Below are 22034 nucleotides of genomic sequence, written 5' to 3' on the forward strand. Positions count from 1 at the left end.
TTTCAATCTCTGCACAATCAGGCTCTTTGGAATTCAGACAAATGGCCTTAAGTAAAAAAATCTTAATTCTTTCTTATTTAAACTGTCTTAAGGCCATGGGGAGATTTCTTCCTTTATAGTAAAAACCTCTCTTTCTCTCACTGAGCTGTAAAGGTAAAAGGCAGGATTTGAATAACAGGGACTGGTGAAAGTTGACCTGAGTTTCTGTCCTACTCCTCTTCCTTGAGTAAACCACATTTGATCTGGGACTCAGGGCATCAAACTGTTGCCTTTTGGATTCTGTATTCATTCTCTTCTCTGCAAAATAACTTATCTCTCTTCCTCTCTACCAGATTCCAGCAATTTTTTTCCTTTTTTTTAAAAAAAAAAACCCACCTAATTTCACAGACTTCCATAGTGTCTGACAATCAGAGAGGCATGGCAAATTCAGTAAACAGCTGAGACCACCGGGAGCATCTGCCCTGACTCCTCACACAAAGGGGAACTGCAGCTTTCAGAAAWGGGGCTGAAACACTATTTGAAAACTGTCATGTTCAGGTTTCTCTGTGATTGCAGGCTGTGGCTTCAGCATTGCCCTGGTGACTGCCAGCTGTCCAAGGCCTGCCTCAAAATTGCTGCAGTTTCCAAACATTATTTGTATGGACATTATCCTCCTTTGTAGAAGGATTGTGCTTGATCCAAAACATACACCTTTTGGCATTTATCCCAACTGTTTTTTGTGCGATGTGACATTACTAAGCATCAGAAATTAACAAAACCAAGGGACAGTTTGGTATTCAGYTTGTGAATTTGGATTCTCAGCAGAAAAAGCCAGAAAAAAGCYACATGAAAAAAAACCCCAGGAACATTAAATGCAGCCTCCACCAACATAACTCTCCACTCAAACACTGTATAATTTATGTGTACACACTCACTATTAAGAAAACTCCATAATTAATAAAAAAATAGATAAACACTGACATTAAGGTGTGATGCCATAGATTTGGCTACATTTTTTTGGTAATAAGCATATTCACAAGCTGGTTCTTCCCTGAAACTAATTAAAGACATCCCATTGTCACCACATCCATGAGAATAGTTAAACAGACAGACATTTATTTTCACATGTGACAGAGTGGTAGGTTTGCTCATAAATGGACAAAGAAATCTATTGATACATGCAAAGATGTGAATGAAAAATCAGTGCTTAATTTGAAAAGAGACATGCTKAAAGTTTATGGAGTCCATTAGCCAACTGTTTTTTAATGTTAAATTTTTTCTTAAATGCATTATCAGAAAGGTGGATGCTTTATTTTATTTTTGTCCCATCTTCATAGTTTACTCTTCATTTGTATGTTTTATATCTATGTGAAAATTTGGCCCGAAATGCAGATAGCTGTAAATACCCTTCAGCCTGATGCTCAGTCATGCTGCAACCATCCTAAAAATGTTCAGAAATATAGCTTTTTTGTTTTGTTTTGTTTTGTTTTTTGGGTTTTTTTTGTTTGTTTTGTTGTTGTTGTTGGTTTTTGTGGAGAACTTGAGAGAAGGTGAGAAGGTCTAAAGTATAATTCACAATTTATGGAGGTACAATGGCAACTATTAGCTGCCATCGAAGAATAACTTTATTAGATGTAGTCACAGGACTACTACATTGACAGGAACTCAAATGTCCATGAGTGCACTGCAATCAAGACAAGCTGGCATCATGGAACTCCTTGAACCACAGCCACAACTTTTTTTGGTGATGGGCTGTGACACTAASTCATGTTCCAGTGCCCTTTCTAGTGACTATGTTTTCCCACCCTGGAGGTCCTGGCACTGAAAGCTCAGTTTCTTCCACATTCTGCAGCTCACAACTCTCTTGGCCTTGGCATACCAAAGGTCCTGTGGGACATGTGGCCCCACAGCAACCAAAGCCCTGTAGGAGACCTGTGACAGACCACAGCAGATGTGTGAAAAGTAAGTTACTCTGCTGCTCTGGTATGTACATCTAGGAGTAAGTTCAACCAAGCCAAAGTAAACAATGGCAGGTGATCTTTGAGTGCAATGCCACTCGCACCAAGCTGTATTATTGGTAGTCACGTTTGCCCAACTTTTTCTAAAAGCTACATACACCCAATGCTGCCTAAGTGACAGTATCAGAAATATCTCATTTGTGTGTGGATGTAGCAAAACTAGAATCAATGGCAAAAAATAATTAGGTGTGAGGTGCTGAGAGCAGCTTGGTGGCTTAAGATGCAAGGATGGCAAAAATGTCAACTTAACATAGAAAAAATGAGGAGTGAAGTATAAATCAGCTGGAGCAAAAAAGGAAGGTGGATCCCCTAGCAACAGCAGCACAAATGTCTGCAGGTAACAGTGATGGTTATCTGCATGYCCCAGCCCACTGGGATGCTGAATGGACCCTCCTTGGACAGCCCATCACCTGGACTGTGTCCATTAGATTTGGTGTGGGAGGAAATCACTTTGCACCTCCACGCTAACAAAAATGTAATTTGACTGCAATTGCATGCTTATATATTTCACTGGACTTCAAACCTRTAATTAGCAGTTTCACAATCAAGCCAAATATCCTGCATTGTTATTTAATTACAAGCTGGTATATCTGAATGCCTAGATCACTGAGAACCCTGCTGTCCTACACATTTCCTTCCAGTGTGATCATTATTCAAAAACACGTTGATCATGTTTGCATCAGCTACCTCTCAAGTCTCCCACCCTGAAGGGAAAGTGTTAGACTTTGGCAGTTATGATTCTACAAGCAGACTGAACCCAAAATATTCTTCTGCCTGCCAGCACCCAGTTCTCTGCCAAAAACTGATATGAAGTTAATCAGTCATTATTTATTGTCCAGGTCCCTCGTGCTCTGTGTTTTGTCTGTGGAGTTGCCCTTGGCTACTGAAAAAAACCCCAAATGCCAGACGGACCTTCCTCCAGATTCTAGGTTATCAGAAATTATTTTCAAATACTGTTACAGAGGCAGGGCAGAGAATGCGAAGAAGTGATGCAGGATTAATCTCCAGTGAAGAGGCAGGCTGAGACAGACAGAAATATCAGCAAGGACAAACTGCTTTGTATTCCTATGGATGAACGCTGAAGGCCAAAACTGCAGTTTCATCTGTCAGCTACACTCCTAAACACTTTGGCAGAAATATTGAATTACTCTACATATGGGCTGCAGTACTAAATTTCAGTATTCCCTGACCTCTAATTTCTTATGTTCCCGCGTCTACTGAAAACACAAGGTCTGGCCATTATTCATAATTAATTGAAGCTGAAAAAGACACTCTCTTGTACTGTGAGACTATTTTCTAAATGGAAGAGAAACTGGCATTGAACTCGAAGCTTCATCCATTATCTTTTGGCTGTTGTACATTTTCAAGCATTTTGGCTTTTTGTTAGATACAGATTAGGGATGAACCTTCAATGTTTGSCTTTGAGAATCACACTCTAACTTTGAAATTCAGCCAAAAATACCCAAATTGATTTTACTTACTTACCCTTGCTTATATGTGTACATTCCTTATCTTAGGTCTTTTCTGAACTTTAACTGAGTCTTTGTGTCTGAAACCTCTGGACACACATATGAACAGCATGGATTTGAGAACTGAGATATTTATTTCCTTTAAGTGAACATGTGAACCACCTTCTAAAAAAGRACATGCTGCCCTGGAGTCCCCTTAGTGTTTTGCCCATGCAGATGTAAAAGGAGCTCTACATCAGAACACAGGTAAACAAGACAACCATGTTCTACTCTCATGCAAAAAGTCTACTCTGCATACTGAGAGTGTGTATACACTTTGTGCCTCCTCACTGCTAAAAAGGACAAAATACTTGCCTTGCAGGCACCAATTACAAAACAGAGGTGAGCAACATGTCTCTTCGTCCAATTGCTCTGGACCACATTCCTCTGTCCTCACAAGCCTGAGAACAAGAAGATAAAGCTTTCTAACATCTTTGGCCAGTACAGAATGGAGTGTAGAAGTCCTGGTATTCTATTCATATCTCATGCTGCTGGCTTAGAGATAAGAACATCACCAAAATGCCTATTCTGCTCTGGAATAAAACATACTAGTTTAGGCAGGCAATATTACATACTAGGCAGGCAGGCCTATTACAACATACTAGTACTTAGGCAGGCAATATCCTCTGTTGTTCTAATAAATAGACATTTCAGTGGATATCTTTCTGTGCTACCTTTATAAGAGCAGGAATAATGTGCTACTAAAAATGCTTGAAAACATCCCTTCCATTTCAAATTCACCTGGAAGAAATAAATCTGTTTTCTTTTAAATGTAAAGAAATAAAATCCTGAAGAAAGGTATTCACTGACTGCTAGATAAAACACTTCTCTATTCTCACCTATGGGATTAAAGCTTTCTAAAATTCATATTTGAGTACATCAGAGGCATAGCAAGTTCCACCAGTCTCAGCTTGAAATGAGTAAGTCCTTAACAGAAATGAAGGAACTAAGTAACGTAACTTTCATAAGTGACATCAACATCCAAGCACGACTTTTAATTTAACAAGAAAGAAGAAAAGTTGCCTCTTTAATTCAAAGCATAAAAGATAATGATGCTGTCAGACACAGAACAGAAATTCTGCAAAAAAAAATCAGTAACAAATGAAGTCCAAAAATTATGCATGAATTTTATTAGAATACTTTGTTTCCTGAGCTAGATTTACAACACAACATGCAGATGCATTTAACAATGTACTTCGCTATACATTCTGCACTTGTGACAGCTGTGCAACAAAAGGAGCAATTGAGAGAGTTTCCAGTTTTTAGTAACTTCAGAAAGTAACAGAATGTTCAGTAAACAAACAACTTTACTGTTAGTAGTGTCAGTGTTGAGTTTCCAATGCTTATCAAGCTGAAAGGATAAATTTCAGCAGCAGACTTAAAGCTCTTATACTTTGACACAACTTCTACATTTGAAGTTTTGGCAGTGTTTATTACATTTCTTTCAYTCACTTAGACATAAGAGTAGCAACTTAAGCACATTCAGGCTCTAATGCCTCGACTGAAAACACAGAAGAGGACAGTAGTGGCAGAAAGATGAACAGTACCTCAGGACAAGCAACTTACATCAGYGTAATTTTGACAAGTTCTTTTGATGGGTCACCAAGCTTACTGCAAGAGTTCTATATGCATGTACAGCAAAAAGATGGCTCCACAAAATGTCAATACTTTTGCAACCAGGTAACACTGATGATGCTGATTCACAAAAATGGTGTGCAAATGGGGCTCAATTTCACATCTTTCAGAAGCTTTAAACATTTGATTTAGGATCTTTGWGTTTCAGGAAAAGGAAGGCAATTTTTGGGATCTAAATAAAGGACAGTATTTCTTTTAAAATCTGAGTACTAGAAATTTCAGGAAAAGCTGTGAATCTAACTTCTGTTAATTTTTCTGCCTTGCTGCATGAAAGTAACACTAAAAAGCTATCTTGAAAACAGAAACCTGTTTACAAAGAGAATTATAAACAAGGTAAACAACAAAGCATACATGGCTTCTCCAATCAGTGCATGTCTTTCACTTTTTCAATGAATATTGAGTTATGACTTTATGCTGAAACTTGATACAAATAAATTCCTGTATTTGTCCAAAAAGAGAAAAVATACAATAACATGCAGTACAAGCGTACCTCTGATTTCTAGACAAAAAAAAAGTTTGGATTCACCTGACACTGCAATGCTCTACATGCTACTGAGAAAGAAAGGTTGAAGCACACCAACAGAAAATATGTTTTGATTTTTAACCTATGCTGGAGACATGATAAACTGAACAGCTTAATGATTAGAGTTAACTTACTAAAATGCTAATCACATTAGTTCATAGCTGTGCACATCTCTKAATTAAGAGATATATAAAATATATCTCTAAATATATTAATGGTGATGTAAATGAAAAAATACCACCCTTTTTAATCTTTTAGTTTGGCTATCACTTTGAAATTCTTTGAAAAGGTCGAATACTTTAATCTAAATATTTTGTCAAGCATTGGAACAATCTGCCCAGGATGTGGTGGAACCACTGACCCGAGAAAAGTTCAAAAGATGTATAGACATGGCACTTAGGAACATTGTTTATTGGTGACTTGGCAGTTCTGGGTTAATGGTTGGACTCAATGATCTTGAAGGCCTGTTCCATTCTAAATGATTCTATGAATCTCATTGAAAATGGCAATGGAACTACCTGTAGCAGTTTACACACAGAAAGACTGGCAACTGCTGTGGAATGACACAAGTCTTGTGTTTTGTGTTTTGAAAGACCTCAGTTAGCTGATCACTCAACACTTCACTGCAGAATATTCCAGAAATATGTAATGGAGTATCCTGGTTGGCACTTACATGCACAGAGCTGCTTGAATAATGATTAGTTCACACGTGCAATGTGCTGCTATTTGAGCTGCTAATAATCAATTGTCTGCACTCAGGAATAGCACTTTGTAGTATATGAAAAATTTCAAATATGTCTAAGTGCTCTAAAGGAAAGAGCCAGTAGTGTTACAAGATGCAGAGGAGGAAAGCCATATTTCAGATTTGCACCACATACATAAAAACAACAATTTAAAAAACTTGTTGAAACTCTCAGAAGGCGCCTGTTCTGCAACCTCAATGGTTACAGAGAACATATATATTGTTTTCTGTAGAAACACTGAAAATACTGACACAGCAGAACAGGGAAAATCTGAGATACACCTGAAAGAAGTCTCTGGGGGATAAAAATTAAAATGCTTCTTTTTATCATACACCAAAATATGTTCACATTTATCTACTAAGCCAATATGGCCAAGGAACCRCTGGTAACATTTACTTTCACAATTAAAAAAAACACACAGAAGAGACAAATTAATTAAAATCATGCTTATGTAGCTAAGCTGATATTTCCTCTAACAAGACCTCTAATGTTTGGGACACACTCAGTGTTACTGCGCTCCTGATGCTTCACCCTCAGTCATCAATGCCTATCATCAGTGTGGGGGTCACACTGACAGATTTTGTGCTCTGCAGGACTGCAACATCCTGATTTTAAAACGTCATGAGCATGTCACGTTCCTGTACACTGGTGTAGAATGGCCTCCCAAAAATAAAGGAATGTAGACCTGGTTTAATCTTCTCAGCCAAAGCCATTATTATGTTAAGATCGCCCTCTGCTGTCAAGTCAAGATCTATCTTTAAGCTTCGAAGAGACTTAAAAGGTTTTTTTCCTTTCTGCCTGCAAGAAAATAGAAACATGTGTTTTAAAAAAGAACAAAAGAAATTTCTCTAAATTTGTCTTCCATTATTTGTTCACTTACGTGTCATCCTCTATGTACTTTATTAAAGTCAAGGCTTTTCTGTGRAGGACTAGCAGAAACTGCGCAAGGAAAGTACTCCTCAGAGACAAGCCAGGCTTCAGGTGAAAGATCTGTTAAAAATTGTACCAGAATATTAGGTACACATGGAAATTCAAAAACCATTTTAAGAATGTAGAAAATAAAGAAACATTGTATACACATATAACATATCCTTAATTGTAGCAAAGCAGGTAAATAACAGAAGATTTGTATATATTGTCAGAATGCTTTCCATGTTTTCTATCTGTTSAGATACAATAAAAGAAGCTGTATTACAATTCTGTTTGGATAATTATCTGAATGATTCAAGTCAGGTAATTTTTTCAATACTGTTAAGATAGACACTGTTGCACAGCAATAGAAAATGTCCCTTGTTTTTCACAACTAAGCAGGAGTTTCAGTTTTATATTAGTGTTTTTCTTTCTACTTATGCACAGAAGAATCACAGCAAGAGTATGAAGAAAAGCTACCAAACCATTAAATGAYCTATTTGTGTTAAATTTGCTTTTACTGGGGGTGAAAGTACTAAACTGCATTTATTTATTTTCTGAAAAAGCAACAATTACCTGATCCAGGAAAGCTTTTACTAACGTATCTCGATGCAGGATATCTTGAAAGACATTTCTATAGAAAAGAAAGCAAACATGTGAGGTAATGCCGTTAAGGAATATTAACATTCCAGGAGCTGAGCAGAGCAATAGCATAACTGTTGACAATTTGGCTGAAAATTAATTCAAAATAGTGGTGARCTACAAAAATTCTGGATTTTTAAAAAATAACAAAGAATTTTAAAGCATTCAGATGAAATGAACTAAATCTAGGAAAGCCACTGGTCCCTGTCAAACACAATTAGCTCTAGTATACCCCTGATAAAAGCAGGCAATAAAATTAATAAAACATGGTTAGAATTACSGCTGAAAATTAATTTCAATGTTATTTGATGTAATCAAACTACTGAAGGACCCGGTAAATTCCACCAAAACAAATGTAACTACCAGAGCTGAAGAAGGCTTTTTTTCAGAAAGCTCCATGTACTTTGATAGCAAGTAAGAGCTATACTGCTTTTACACTATTTTCCCAAATCAAGTCACATTATGAGATGTGAGAATAGTACATACAAATCAGGTGTGAAACTCTCATCTGTGTGGATAATATGGTCTTGAGACATTTCTTCATCTGAATTAGCCCTCCAAAATGCTGTCAGCTCAGATCTCATGTATCGTCGTTGGTTATAGATGTGTTCATGACAAGGGGGCATCTGCTTCACAGTATTGACATCCACATCTATATGTGTAGTTGGGTATGGGGCATACATTACTTGACGGAAGGGCAACACAAAACTTCCTGTTGCATCCTGTTTTAGGAAAAAAAATAGTTAAAAACACTGTATTGGGACAAAACAATATTAATGCATCATMCTTAAATTCTGTAACCCATTTGTTTAGATATATTTTGTTTGGGACAGCTGGTGATTGTAGTACAGTAACAAGTCCTTAATACTGGATAACTTCCTCAATGAAACAGTGCAAACAGTACCGAGGTGACCATTGTATTACAGTACTGCATCACCTGTTTTGTAAGTCCATTAGCATTACAGTATTATAGTTAGCTGGTGAGGTCAGACTGCTCACTAGAGCATTATTTTTCTTCACCCTCACCTATTGCTACAGACTGTTTAAAATACTTGGAAACTCAGAACTGATGTGCTGTTCTTCTTTGGTATTGTTAAAACACAAAAATTTTAATGCCTTTTGGTATTCTAGCCACAAGCARACAAGAGTACAATTATTGCACCTCAACGTAGAGGAACAATCCTAAACAATATTCAAAAAACAGACATGTCACAGAAAAGACTAGCTTGGAATTTTAACATGAAAGTTATTACAAGGATAGCTACAGTGCCAGAAAACGTGACATCAAGGGAAGATGACCTTKTTCTGAATGTAAATGTGTGTATGTATGCGTGTCCGTATTATATGTACCAACATACACTGACGCATGTTCTTAAAACYACAGAACTTTCCTAAGTGTACTTACTTTGAGTAAGCCTTGAACAAAAAGTCCTGACTCGTATTTGAAAGAGGATTCACTTCTACAGAGTCGGGAACACTTCCGCTCAGATGGTGTAAGAAACAGGCACAATGTTCTCACAATCTGCATTAAAAAGAACAGTTTTGAAAAGTATGAACATGAAACGAAGTAAGTCAGACTAGACTGTATTAGGCATTTCAAATAATGAACGAAAGAGTTCATCATGATGATCAGAAAAGCTAAAACTTTATAAAAAGCCACAGAACAGTGACATGCTTTCACTTATTTTTTAATTACTGGTGCTGTAAGGCATMCTATTCCAACTTCTTGTCAAATGATGAATAGATCCAATACTTTTTTGCAACAAAGTTTTTTTTATCCAATTATGTAGAACAAATCACTTTTGTGTTCTTCTACCTCTTTTACATAAACAAGAGTTACTGTGATTACTTTCCTAGCCTTTTAAGCATCTTATTTTATTCATTCCATATTGAAATAGCAGTTATTGTCTCAAATCAGACACAGTCAATTTCCTTAATAAGTACTCATGTTTATTTCYTCAGTAATTTCCTTAAACTCTCAGTTAAAATGAACACTGGTACTTCATCATTTATTTTCAAACTCCTGGGCTGAAATAGCTACCAGTAATAACTCCAAATACAACATGTACTCCATTCTGTTCACCTTTCAGTCTTAATCTATGGTATCCTGTCTCTCTCTCTGAGATATTTGAAAACGCTCTGTCCTCACACAACTTGTTTTTGCAATACCTAAAACAACGACAACACAATTTCTGACTGATGCTTTTCATCACAATATGCCACAAGTGTGTTTTTTTAACTTTGAGGCAAGCTAAAGTATGCCATTAAGAAAGCAATTACTTCAGAACAACTGTACCGTGACACAAGCAGCATGYTGCTGATAAGAACATGTATAGAATTTATCTATGAAATTTATCCTGGATGGATCTTGAGGCTCACATTCYTTTACACAGTTTTTTTCCTACGCTGTATAGCTTATTGATGTATTATTTTACACATTCATAACCACTTAGACCTTAAATACTTTTTACTAACTATTTCATGATACATAAGYTTTTTATAACTACTTAAGCTTCTAATATTTCCTCTTATATGTGTGTACATACATAACACTTCTCTTTAACATGTAACATTTTCAATAACTTAATTGTGTGTAAATTTTACATCTCTGAAACAACACATGTCAACTAGGGTTAGCTGATTTCACTAAGATCTGAGAATTTTCCTTTATTTGGTTTCCCTGCTGCTTATGACCATGAGCATTTACTGTTGATTTGATCAGAGCTGCTTTACCATTGCTGGTAGCACAAAAGAAACAATGCATTTCTACGGCCACAATTTTTATAAAGCACAACAAACTGTTTATTTCAAAACATAGGATTACTAAAAATGCCTTGTATTTTGTTTAAAAAACTGATACACTTCATAATTTCAATAAGCTATAATAAAGCCATAAAATAYCTATATATAGTATGCAGGGGCTATATGACATATTCAGCAGGCCCACTGTTCACAATTTTTATTTCACATTGAAGGAATACACACAGACTCCATGAAACACAAGCACTCACAAACACAAAAGTATGTTTACCGCGTAGTGCAAGAGAAATGATGGAGGCACTAATTGTTTAAGAGCACAGAGACAGTATCCAATGACATGGGTAACACTATGTATGAGAACGCTCCCAGTGCTCTCCAGGGGTCAGTTCTGGACTTGGTCATGTTCAACATCTTTACTGATCATCTGGATGTGGGGATTGACTGCACTCTCAGTCAGTTTGCAGATGACACCGAACTGGGCAAGAATGTTGATCTGCTCAAGGGTAGGAAGGCTCTGCAGAGAGATGCGGAGAGACTCAATGGGCCAAGGACAAACTCCATGAGGTGCAGCAAGGCCAAGTGCTAGGTCTTTTCTTTGGGTTATTAAGAACCCCAGGCAGCACTACAGCCTAGGGGCAGAGTAGCTGAAGAGCTATTCAGCAGAAAGGGACCGGGGAGTGCTGGCTGAGAGCCAGCTTAATATAAGCCAGCAGTGTGCCCAGGTAGCCAATAAGGCCACTGGCATCCTGACCTGTGGATGTGGCCAGCAGGACCAGGGCAATGACTGTCCCCCTGTACTTGATTCTAGTAAGGCCACTGCTCAAATCCTGGGCTCAATTCTGGGCCTCTTGCTTCAAAACAGGAGAAGGATCTCTTCAAATCCAGAGAAGGGTTTATGAAAGGACTAGAAAACATGTCGTATCAGGAATGGTTGATTACTCATGAGGAGACTCAGGGTTGACCTCATTCCTCTCWACAACTCCTGAAAGGAGTTGTGCCTGCAGTAAGAGGACAAGAGGAAATGGCCTTAATCTTAGACAGAGGAGATTCAGATCAGGTATTAGAAAAAAAAAAATTTTTGCTGTTAGGGAAGTCAGGCACTGGAATAAGTTGCCCAGGGAGGTGGGTGGAGTTCCCATCCCTGGAAGTGTTTAAGAGGTTTCCAGACCCGGCACTAGGTGATGTGGCTGAGTGGTTTAGGATGGCAATGCTAGGTGGATGGTTGGACTGGGTTATCCTGAAGACCTCTTCCAACCTTGATGATTTTGTGATTCTATGACACAGCTGAAATGAGCAAACCAGTCAGGTCTCTTTAATTTGTATACCTGAGCTAACAAACCTAATTTTAAAAGCTCAGACTCATTTACTATTCATTCATATACTGTATCAGTTAAATAGATTGTTTGTCTTATAGTTGTCAGAATACAAATGAAAGGCAGAATTATCATTTGCTAGACCAGTCAGCTGAACATAACCAGACAAAAGTATTCCCTCCTTCTTCAACCTCAAGTATGTTTATAGATCTATTCTGTTTCAAGTAACACACTAACACTCCTAATAATCAGCATTTTAGTTCAGTTTATTACGAAGTATGTTACCTTATTAACTTTTTCTGCACTGCTTCCTACGACTACAGAACAACCACACGTCTGCAGGTGTGAACTAATTGCACTGCGAGCAAAAACAGACACAGGTTAATACATTTAGTCAGACTTTTCAAATGAAACAATTATCACCTTCACAAGAAGAATAAAGTGCTCCAAGTATAAATATAGCCTAGGCACCCACAACTGTAAGACTTTAAACAGCAGGGTAGGTTACTGCTGAAATCCAAAAGTTCAACAGTTTCTTTGGTACTGAAAGTACATGTGATGGTGTATAAATAGGTGCCACCAAGCACCACATAAATGAATGCAGTTACACAGGAGATACTATGAAACGTAACAGCGCATCAGTTAAAACCTATAAAATACTTTYCCACAGGAAGAGATCAAGTTGCTCTCAAGTTCAACTATTTCCACTTAAAAATTAAACACTGAGAAAAAAGAGAAATACACAACTAAACAATAACCATTCTGTATGCCATATCATTAATGCCTCTTATTTAGAATTCATGCACAATCCAGGTTCTTTGCTATTTAAAAAAAAAATGCAAGACGTTGACTGAGTCTTACAAAATTAAATGCATCACAGWAAAATTTGTATTTTATAGGAATTCTATTATCAAATGATTCTGCAACAACACAGTCTACAGAGATGCAGCTATTAGCCCAGAACCATTCTTSTAAGAAGACAGTAAATTTTATAATGCTTTATTAACAAAAATCTCAAAAAGCAATATACATGTCACTGTTCCCCCTCCCATAATCTATTCCAATCCATGCTCACACGCACATGCAGATGGATGCACTTATATGCATACACAAGTTTAAATCATTTTACTACAGCATAAATCAAAACTGAATTTCATACTTGAGGAGAAAGCCTTCATGGCAACTATCCCCAATGTCATCRTCATTTAGCACTGTGTCACTTATCTGAAATGCAAGTAAATATAAACAAAAGTTAGACAAGGATCTGAAACACTTTCCATTAATTGATTTTTGCTTTGATAGGCGGGAGATGTTTGGGAATGATTTAAGTTAAATTGTAAGACTTCCCCAAAAAGCACAATATTAAAAAGACCTTCTGACTTCAGGCAAAGAATTTTGAAATGAGAAAGGCACATAATTATTCTTACAAATCAGGTTCCTCTCAGTGTTTTTTTTTGTAAAAAAATGTCCAAAATAGTTTAAATTAGTGCTTGTTAGATTACTTCTACTTCTTCGATGAGAAGACTATAATGCGTTCATACACATATCAACATCAAACCTATTAATTTGCTCATTCATTTTGGTTTGCATCAAACAGCCTTTCCACCTGTAAAAGGATATCATCCTATACAGTCAATTTTGCTAAGGGATGACCGTAAAAAATATTGCCATTCCCTAGACCGCTTAGGAGAACTTGATGTGAAGCAATAGAAGTATACAAGAATTTGGGAAAATCGGAATTTTCTCTGCAARCTGAGTACAAACCAAAGCACCAAAGCTGTGTTTTATCCTGAAGGTAAAAGTCACCTTTTTTTTTTTAAATTCAGAATACAAATAAAACAAGAACTTACATCTATTTCTTCTGGAACACTGTGTGATTTCATAGATGAAAGGAGTTCCATTACAGGAATGACCTCTCCTGTCAGCATTGGAATGATGCTCTGACCCTGCACAATGAATTAAATGCTTGAAGCAGAAGTACATTGGATTAGGAGTCACTACTCATAGGAACTTGCACTATTACACGCAAAACATCTTTAACCTCCTATTGCTTAAAAGGTTAGTATGAACAGAAATTGGTGCATAGACTTCTTGGGTTTTGGTCATCAATAATTATGACCTGAAAACATGTATTTGGCTTATCAACATCATGCCTAAAATGTATTTCTGGGTCTTATGCTAATTTTCAGAATCAGTTTTGACTGGACTAGACAAAAAGTGTTTGAAATGAGATGATTTGATCATACTATATTATGTACAATCACTGTTAATCATTATACATTGAAGTCTGATGTTTTAACAATGATAGGAAAAAAAACAGACATATTAGTTATTAACATATAAAAATAGCTTCCTGATTTAACTATCACAACAAACCGAAGCCACAATTTCACATTCAGAGTTTCAGAAATCAAATTCTTTGCACAGTCTTATCCATTAARTCTCCAAGCACATTCCAACATGACAGACTCTCTATGTCCCTATAACTCAAAAGAGATGACCTAACCTAATGAAATAAYAACCCTGACAAGAGGCCAGCGTGACTCTATGGAAGGTACTACCTTTAAAGAGCTTTAAGTTCACGTTAATGAGTTGCCTTTTCTGAACAGTAATGTTCTCCATAGATTTTCACTTTACCCTTGAAGCATTGAAATATATTTTCCCTTCTTTTGATYACAGCTTCTATCATCCCATCTTCTAAAACTTTGCCTACTGTACATGTCACATTATTAGCCAATCCAATGCACCTTCCCAGATCCCAAAATAAGAAGCAGCACCAACTTCTGCAGCCACCAGATCCAGTCAAATGGTCTTGTAATGATGTGCCACATGCATCAACAGATGGCCCTTACCTGATCCTCCATTCTTTCTGTGCCTTCCAAGACAATCTTCTGGAAATGTTCTTGCCTCTCCTGAGCAAGAGAAGCAGTTAAATATAAACGCTCTTGCATTTGTTCRTGTTATGTATGCACACAACAGTCACAAAGTACAGTTTCTTCCCTGTGGATGTCTTAGATTCAAATTTTGATGTTCAAGTCTCTTCTCTTTTATAAAACTGACTTTAGCAGGAAGTGATGTCGTGCAACCCAGATCAATRTTCCCTACTCTGCCCTTCACCAAACAGCTCCCATGCATGGGACAGGAGTAGTAGGAAAGGGAAGGTTTGATGACAATGTCAAAACAAAAAGCYTTTGCATTGCAAATCAAGAAAATGCCACAGAAAATGATCAGATTATGGTAAAGAACTCCACTTCATGTATGGATTGTTATTTCTAAATGGATACAGTATAGATGGATATACGAGGATCCCTGATGCAACAAGAGAAAAATAAGTTCTTCACAATGACTGGGGGAGGGTAGGAAATGAAAGACTTTTTCCCCCAACCTCAAAAGGCATTTACAAATCTTCAAAACATTTTTTATGACCAAATATAGGAGACATGTAACCTCAAAGTACACAAAAGTACATAACGTACAAGAGACTGGACAGAGCTCTGAGAACAGATTCATCAGCCGCTGAGTAGCAAACTGCATTTAAAATGAACTTACAATGGGATGAAGTTATTATTCACAAAGGGAAATTGGCATTAATCACTGGAGCATCAATACAAGACACAAAAAATAGGGGATGCTGAGAACTAATGATGTCTTCTGCTTGATGCTGACAAGTTATTGCATTTTTATCCGTTACTCATTAGTTTCCTGTGACTGACCTACTCAGAATTAATCAACTTCAAGTGGGAGAAGAAGTTGCATGAGTTTTTTCTGAGCAAATGAATAAGCTAGAGTAGCTTGCCCTAAAACAGTAATAAAATAAAATKTTTCTAACTATCTAAAAGATGAATAGTGAAAAATAATGCTGGAACAAGGCAGATTCCTTCAGGGCACCTCAACCCTTCAGCCAGAGAAGGAAGACATCCTTGACAATGATTTTAAAACAACCAAGTCTTCTTGAAGATAAGGCTACATATATGGTGTGAGCTCCTTCTTTTCAGAAATATAACCATTCAAAATTATTAGACAAACATATAGAACATAAATTGGAGTAGGTGAAAGGGATGACTTGCTCAGAGTTTCTTTGCCAATATGAATTTTCTTTCCCATAAAATGCTCCATGTTTCTCATAATTCTCAAGTTCAGATGGCTTTTTCTCATCTCAAGATGAGCTGCAAATATCTGGCTCTACACAGAACTAATGAGACAAAACAATCAAAACTATTAGAACTTCCAGAACTGCCTCAAAATGCAAATTACAGAATGTACCAGTTTTAATTCATTATCATTGTTACGATTCTACAACTAATGCCTGAATTTTAATATACATTTTTCAAGCAGTTTTCTCCTTTCTAAATAAGACTGAAGAACTGCAGGTATAGGCAGGGATCTGTGAACTTCCTCAAAAAAAAAAACCCAAAAAACAAAAAAGAAGATTATAAATGTCTATTTCAGAATGTTTGAATCACTGTCTCAGATAACTCAGCTTACCTACCTGTTTCAAAAACATCTGAAAAAGAATGAAGAACTTAATGACTGATTTCTGAGTAAGAAAAAATTAGTAGAAAATATTTTTCATTCGTGATGCTACTTGAAGGCTACTTCTACTGTGAAAGCATACTGGTATGGATCAATACCTAAGAACCGAGAAAATCTATTATAGCTAAAAACGATGGATAATTCTTATKTGACCACTCCCATTAGAAGTCAATACAGGACAGTAAATGAGAGAAGCAATGTAATCAGGAACATGAGCATTCAATTACATCCAAACCACAAACATCTACCAGGGTTTTAGAAGGCTAGATAAGGAATTACATATTTCTGATTCTACTATATTTAGAAATAATTTTCTGTACTATCCTTCCTCCGAAAAGTAAACCACAGAAAGTATGAAAAGCTAGTGTGACAGAAAGTACCACCAGCCATCATCAGGCAATAAAGCAAAAAAGAAACACAACCACAAAAATAACATCAGCTTGTTACTTCTGTGATCTAAATTGGTTCAGATAAGAGCACACAAAGAGCAAGTTTAAAGTATGCTGATTACAGATCTCAGAAGATATCAGACAAATGTGCATCACCATATTCATTGTCGCTGATGTGCACTCTACTGCTTTAAGACAGCTTGAACTCCATAAAGAAGACAAAAAAAAATATTTTTATCATTAGACTTATTTATTTGCAAGACAAAAGCATAAAAATTTCCACTTAAAAAGGAAATATCCATTATTTACCCAAAGGTAGGAGTTTAAATTCCTAAGAAAAATTTAGCATGTTTTCCTTTTTGAGTTTCAGGAGTAGAAATATTTGGACTAAAGCAGATGCATTTTTGTAGATTGCCCTTTGGTTCTACACAGTTTAAGTTCTGGCATACTGTTTGTTAATACACTCTTTTTGAAAAACAAAAAAAACAGCAATGACAAGCTCAATTTCATCAGTTCCCTTTTCTGGAGTTCAACAAGGAAAACAGTAATTTGAAACAGTAAATTTACAACTCTACCTAATTTAATACACAAATTAACATGATTAAAAGCAACAATTTATTTGAAATTCAGAGAAATGAAATGCAGTACAAGATACCTGTTTCAACTATATAGTCCTTTAGAGGTTATATAATATCACCGACATAAATCATGCAGCTAAAAATCCCAGCCTTGAATTTGCTGACATAATAATTTGATAACTTTTAACCTTCGAGACTGTGTAGAGATCAGCCTTTTCTGAGTTTGCGTGTTTGGACTGCTACATAACAGATATCACAGCATCTCAAATTTTGCTTCTGCACAAGACAATCTAACAATTAGTTTAAGTAATGAACAATCAACTTACCTTATGCATCCATATCCTTCCTTTCCTTATAATATGTGTTAACCTATCCACGCACACTCTGTGAAGTGGCAGGTAGAAACCAAGTTCACTTTGAGGAAGTATGATTGATAGTCCATATGTGCTTCTGTCTCCATTCCAGTTTCCATCAAAGATTAATGACACAATGATCACCCTTTTTTCTGCCAAAACAAAGAACTTCACATCTATTGCACCACTTTCTGCATTCCGAAGTATTTCTCCATTCAGGGTGTGGTTAGCAAGAAATGTTATTTCACCGTCACTGAGAAGTACCTGTTCTGTCTTTGGAGCCCAGATATGCCGCACTCGGGGGCCAAGAATATTGTCCCAGTAAGCAAAAGTGGCAGCTAATAATGGTGACTCGCCATTCAAAGAGATCTCTGTCTTGGCAACTGCAGGAGACGGTGGTGGACAAAGCGCTGACATGCCTGTTTCCTCTCTCTTGTATAAATGAAATGTTTACATTACCTAAAAGTTTTTGTTGGGAAAAAGAAAAATACGTTAGAGCAGCCCTCATAATTCTCTCATCTTCTTTTTGAATGAGCAGCTAGTGATTGAACTTTGTTTAAACCAAGGAAATATTTAGAATTAGATGTTGAGATGTTTACTGTGACAGCAGTGATGCACTGGAGCAATCTTACCAGAGATGTGGATGACCAGTCCCYGGAAAGGGTCAATGCTGGGCTAGAAGGAGCACTGAACCAACTTKGTCTAGYGAGTGGCATCCCTGCCCAGAGCAGGGGAYGCTGGAACTAAATGATCTTTAAAGTCCCTTCCAACCAAAGTCTTTCTACAATTCTTCTGTTTCCAAACGACACTTTGAAGAGTCTCTTCATCACCTGAGATTACATTGTAGATTTCATTCAGAAAGGAAGCATGTATATATACATATACATACGTTCCACATAATGAAGTGGCATGCTTTACAAGCATTAGTCAGACCTCAAATGCCTTTTACTCACTACAGAAGTATGATGAACCTGCACAACATACACCTTGTGTAGAAAACTGACACAATAAATACATCCTTTATACCATACCAGCGTGTTAAGCTGCAAGACAAGTGCTCAGCGTTTTATAGAATGTTTTAATGGATAATTTTTTATCTTGTGTGGACACAATCTCTGAACCTTTTCCCTARGAGCTCCAACAATTCAACAGCTTCCCCATTCTGCTGGGGCTGCAGAAGATAACAGGAAGTTCCATCTTCCCTAAAAGTTATGCTAGAGTCATAGAAAGACATGAAATAAAAAAGGCTTACAAATTCAACCAAAGACAGGAAACTGTAACAGGTAAAACCCACTCATCTTGAGGAAACTCTCACATGAGCAGAAGGCAGCTTTCCTCTCCTCTCTGCCTGCAGCAGGGAATCCCACCCGGGACCAAAGGAGCAGGAACACACACCTCAYTGCCGCAGCTCTAACTCGACAGAGCTCTGTATCTGAACGGCTTTTTCCTTTTTTTATTTATTTCCTCACACAGGAGAGTAAAGCCTCTTTCGCTCCGGCTCCTTCTCAGGAGGCAGCCGAAGCCCCGCCCAGCGGGCAGCGGGGAAGCCAAGGCCATCTGACTTGGCCATCTGACACCGTGACTTTACGATTTTCAGGGAAGACAGGGCGACAGCCAACCCTCGCCGCCTTGCACCCAGGGCTGACCAGAGGCTCGCTCCTACCACCGCCTTTCCAAACGCGCGGCCGCTGCCACCTCGGCGCTGCCAGCCCGGATCAGGCCCGTGTCGCACCGTSTGATCTGTACCTCCCGCGGAGGCGGCGGGGAGGCAGCTGCGGGAAGCCCCGCTCGTTTCCCCGCACAGCAGAGGGGCTGCCAACACCGCAAACACAAACACAGCCCCGCCGCCACGGCCCCGCGCCCGCCTCACCTCCGCTCCGGGCTCCGGCCGCCGCCCCGCGCCTGCGCCGCCCCGCCCCTGCCGCACTCGGCGGGCTCCGCAGGCGCGGCACCGCCCCGGGCGGGGGAGCCGCGATCGTGTGGCTGCTGTGCCTTCGCTTCGCCCGGGAGCTGTGCCGGTGTGTCCGCCCGGGCCGAGCCGGGCCGGTGTGACCGCCGTGAGGCGGGGGAACCGGGCCGGTGTGTCCCCGGCGAGGGGAGCGGTTCGCGTCAGGCGGGTCGCTGTGGGAGGAAACAGCCAGTGCGCTTTGTGGAGAAAGCCAAGAGACGAAACTGTGTCATGCCGCGAGCACCTGGCATAATTTATGGGGAGGCTTTTAGGCTTAAAAGAGGAGGTTGGTAATGCCGGAGTGGTTTAGTATCCAAGCGTAGTGCATGCGGAATGGTGAGGGTGCTTGTCGGCGAGATTGGTTTCGTGTTTCAGGTACRCGGTGAGTGCCTTTAGTGCTCTGGAGCAGTCCTCTCCGGGCACCTACAGAAAGCCAGAGTGGGACTCCTCATTTGGAGTTAAAGTGATAGGACAAGGAGGAAATGGTACAAATTGAAAGAGGGGAATTTTAGTTTAGATACCGGGAAGAAATTATTTACTGTGAGGGTGGTGAGGGGCTGGAACAAGTTTCCCAAGAAGTTGTGGATGCCCCATCTCAGTCAGTATCAGTGCTCAAAGCCAGGATGAGTAAGACCTTGGGCAACCTGGTGCAGTGGGAGCTGTCCCASGCGGTGGCAGGGGGTTTGGRAMTAGATGGTGTTCAGGATCCCTTCCAACCACTTAACATTCTTTGGTTCTGTGAGTAAAATCACTAGAGTCATGTTTACATGTTAAAGGCAGKTACTTGTTTACAGCCTAGAAAAGAAACTTGAGGAGTATCCTGAAGTACCCTGAGGACATGTGTCTTTGGCACAAGCCCATAAGGAAGTTTTAATCAGACAAAAGAGACCTGAAGGGTGATTTGTTTGAATCATAGCCTCCCAATTCAATCACAAAAATCATTCTCCTCAAAATTCCTCACTCTTCTCTGAATCCTCAAGAGTTGGAATGGACCTCTGGAGGACCTCCTGTCCAACCTCCCTGCCAAGGCAGTGTCACCTAGGGCAGGTTACATGGGAGTGTGTCCGGGTGGGTCTTAAATGTCACCGGGGACACTCCATGCCCAGCCTGTAAAAATTCCTTAAATGATAGACAATTGAATAGCATCACACTGAAAAATGTAGTCTTCAGCCAGCTAATATTTGCCTTTTAGATTAATTAATGATTTTAAATACTGATTATGGCATGACTTATGTCAATGTGTTGGATTGTAATGTTAATTTCTGGGAAGCAAGGCTCCAATAAAAGTAAAAAACCAGAAATTTTATGTAACCATTACAGAAAAGCTTGGAGGAATAATGGAATTGAACTCTAGTTTGAAAAGTTACTGCTATTTAATTTGTTTAATAGAAAGATYAGGCATCAAACTGTGGAATTTCTCTGCTTACCTCTTGTCTGAATGTAAATCTGTGCAGTTCATAAAAAAAGGGTTTGTGTAATAAGTTATAAATTGATYATCGCACAGTTGAAGACACCAAGCTCAACAGTAAAAAAATGCAATTGGTATTAGATCAGTAATGATATTGGATAAGTGGATGTCAGAAATGAAGATGTATGGCTTATCTTCATTTTGTTGCTGGATTGTTGTGTGGCCTTGCATAAGACACTTGGTATTGCTGTGTCAGTTTTCCCATTATAAATTCCCTTGAGAATTSTACATTAAAGTCAAATCATCATGTTCTTTGCAAAGAAACATAATAATGAAGTACAAATCCTTTATTTTTTCTCGATGTTATAGATGAGTCTCTGTAAGTGCTGTGGTGRTGGTGTTGGCAGAGTGAAATTTCTGCCTGTCATAGCAGTATGGTTGTTGTCTTTTTCTTTTCCTTCACTGTTGCATACTTTCTTCTCACAGAGAAGAGAGTAACATTCTCTATTATTGCATATAATCTGAAGAGATTTAATAGTATTTCTGCAGGTGCCTTTTGTGGACACATCAGAGAAGTGAAGGGCTGTAGTTCAAGCATATATTTTTCCCCTGACAGAGAATACGTCTGGCTATGAAACCTAATGCTGCACATCTGCAAAGAGATTAGAGAGTATGTAACACAGAGAAGGTGAAAATGAGCTCGAGCACTGAGCTCAAGTGAAAACACACCACAATTCTATTTATGTTTTTAATATGGTATCCTGAGTCATCATCATGATGGATGTYATGCTTTAG

The 22034-nt window shown here is 38.3% G+C and overlaps 1 protein-coding gene across 2 annotated transcripts; it reads right to left on the reverse strand.

Annotated features, from left to right (window-relative positions):
- Positions 1-4612: 4612 nt before the first annotated feature.
- On the reverse strand, positions 4613-19802 carry C9orf72 (C9orf72-SMCR8 complex subunit). Of its 2 annotated transcripts, none has more exons than XM_057364982.1 (11): positions 19754-19802; positions 17857-18342; positions 14883-14942; positions 13881-13976; positions 13190-13254; positions 12316-12388; positions 9363-9479; positions 8444-8679; positions 7892-7949; positions 7287-7396; positions 4613-7204 (listed from the first exon to the last, which is right to left on the reverse strand). In XM_057364982.1, exons 2-11 carry the CDS (start codon positions 18298-18300, stop codon positions 7018-7020), a joined length of 1446 nt encoding a protein of 481 aa, XP_057220965.1. In that variant the 5' UTR covers positions 18301-18342; positions 19754-19802; the 3' UTR covers positions 4613-7017. The 2 variants fall into 2 exon arrangements, with proteins under 2 accessions (XP_057220965.1, XP_057220964.1); XM_057364981.1 differs by lacking the exon at positions 19754-19802 and adding an exon at positions 19547-19725.
- Positions 19803-22034: the final 2232 nt, after the last annotated feature.

Source organism: Malurus melanocephalus, unplaced genomic scaffold (assembly GCF_030028575.1).
Source record: "Malurus melanocephalus ecotype Western Australia unplaced genomic scaffold, MMel_1.1 scaffold_45, whole genome shotgun sequence".
Taxonomy (NCBI): Eukaryota; Metazoa; Chordata; class Aves; order Passeriformes; family Maluridae; genus Malurus; species Malurus melanocephalus.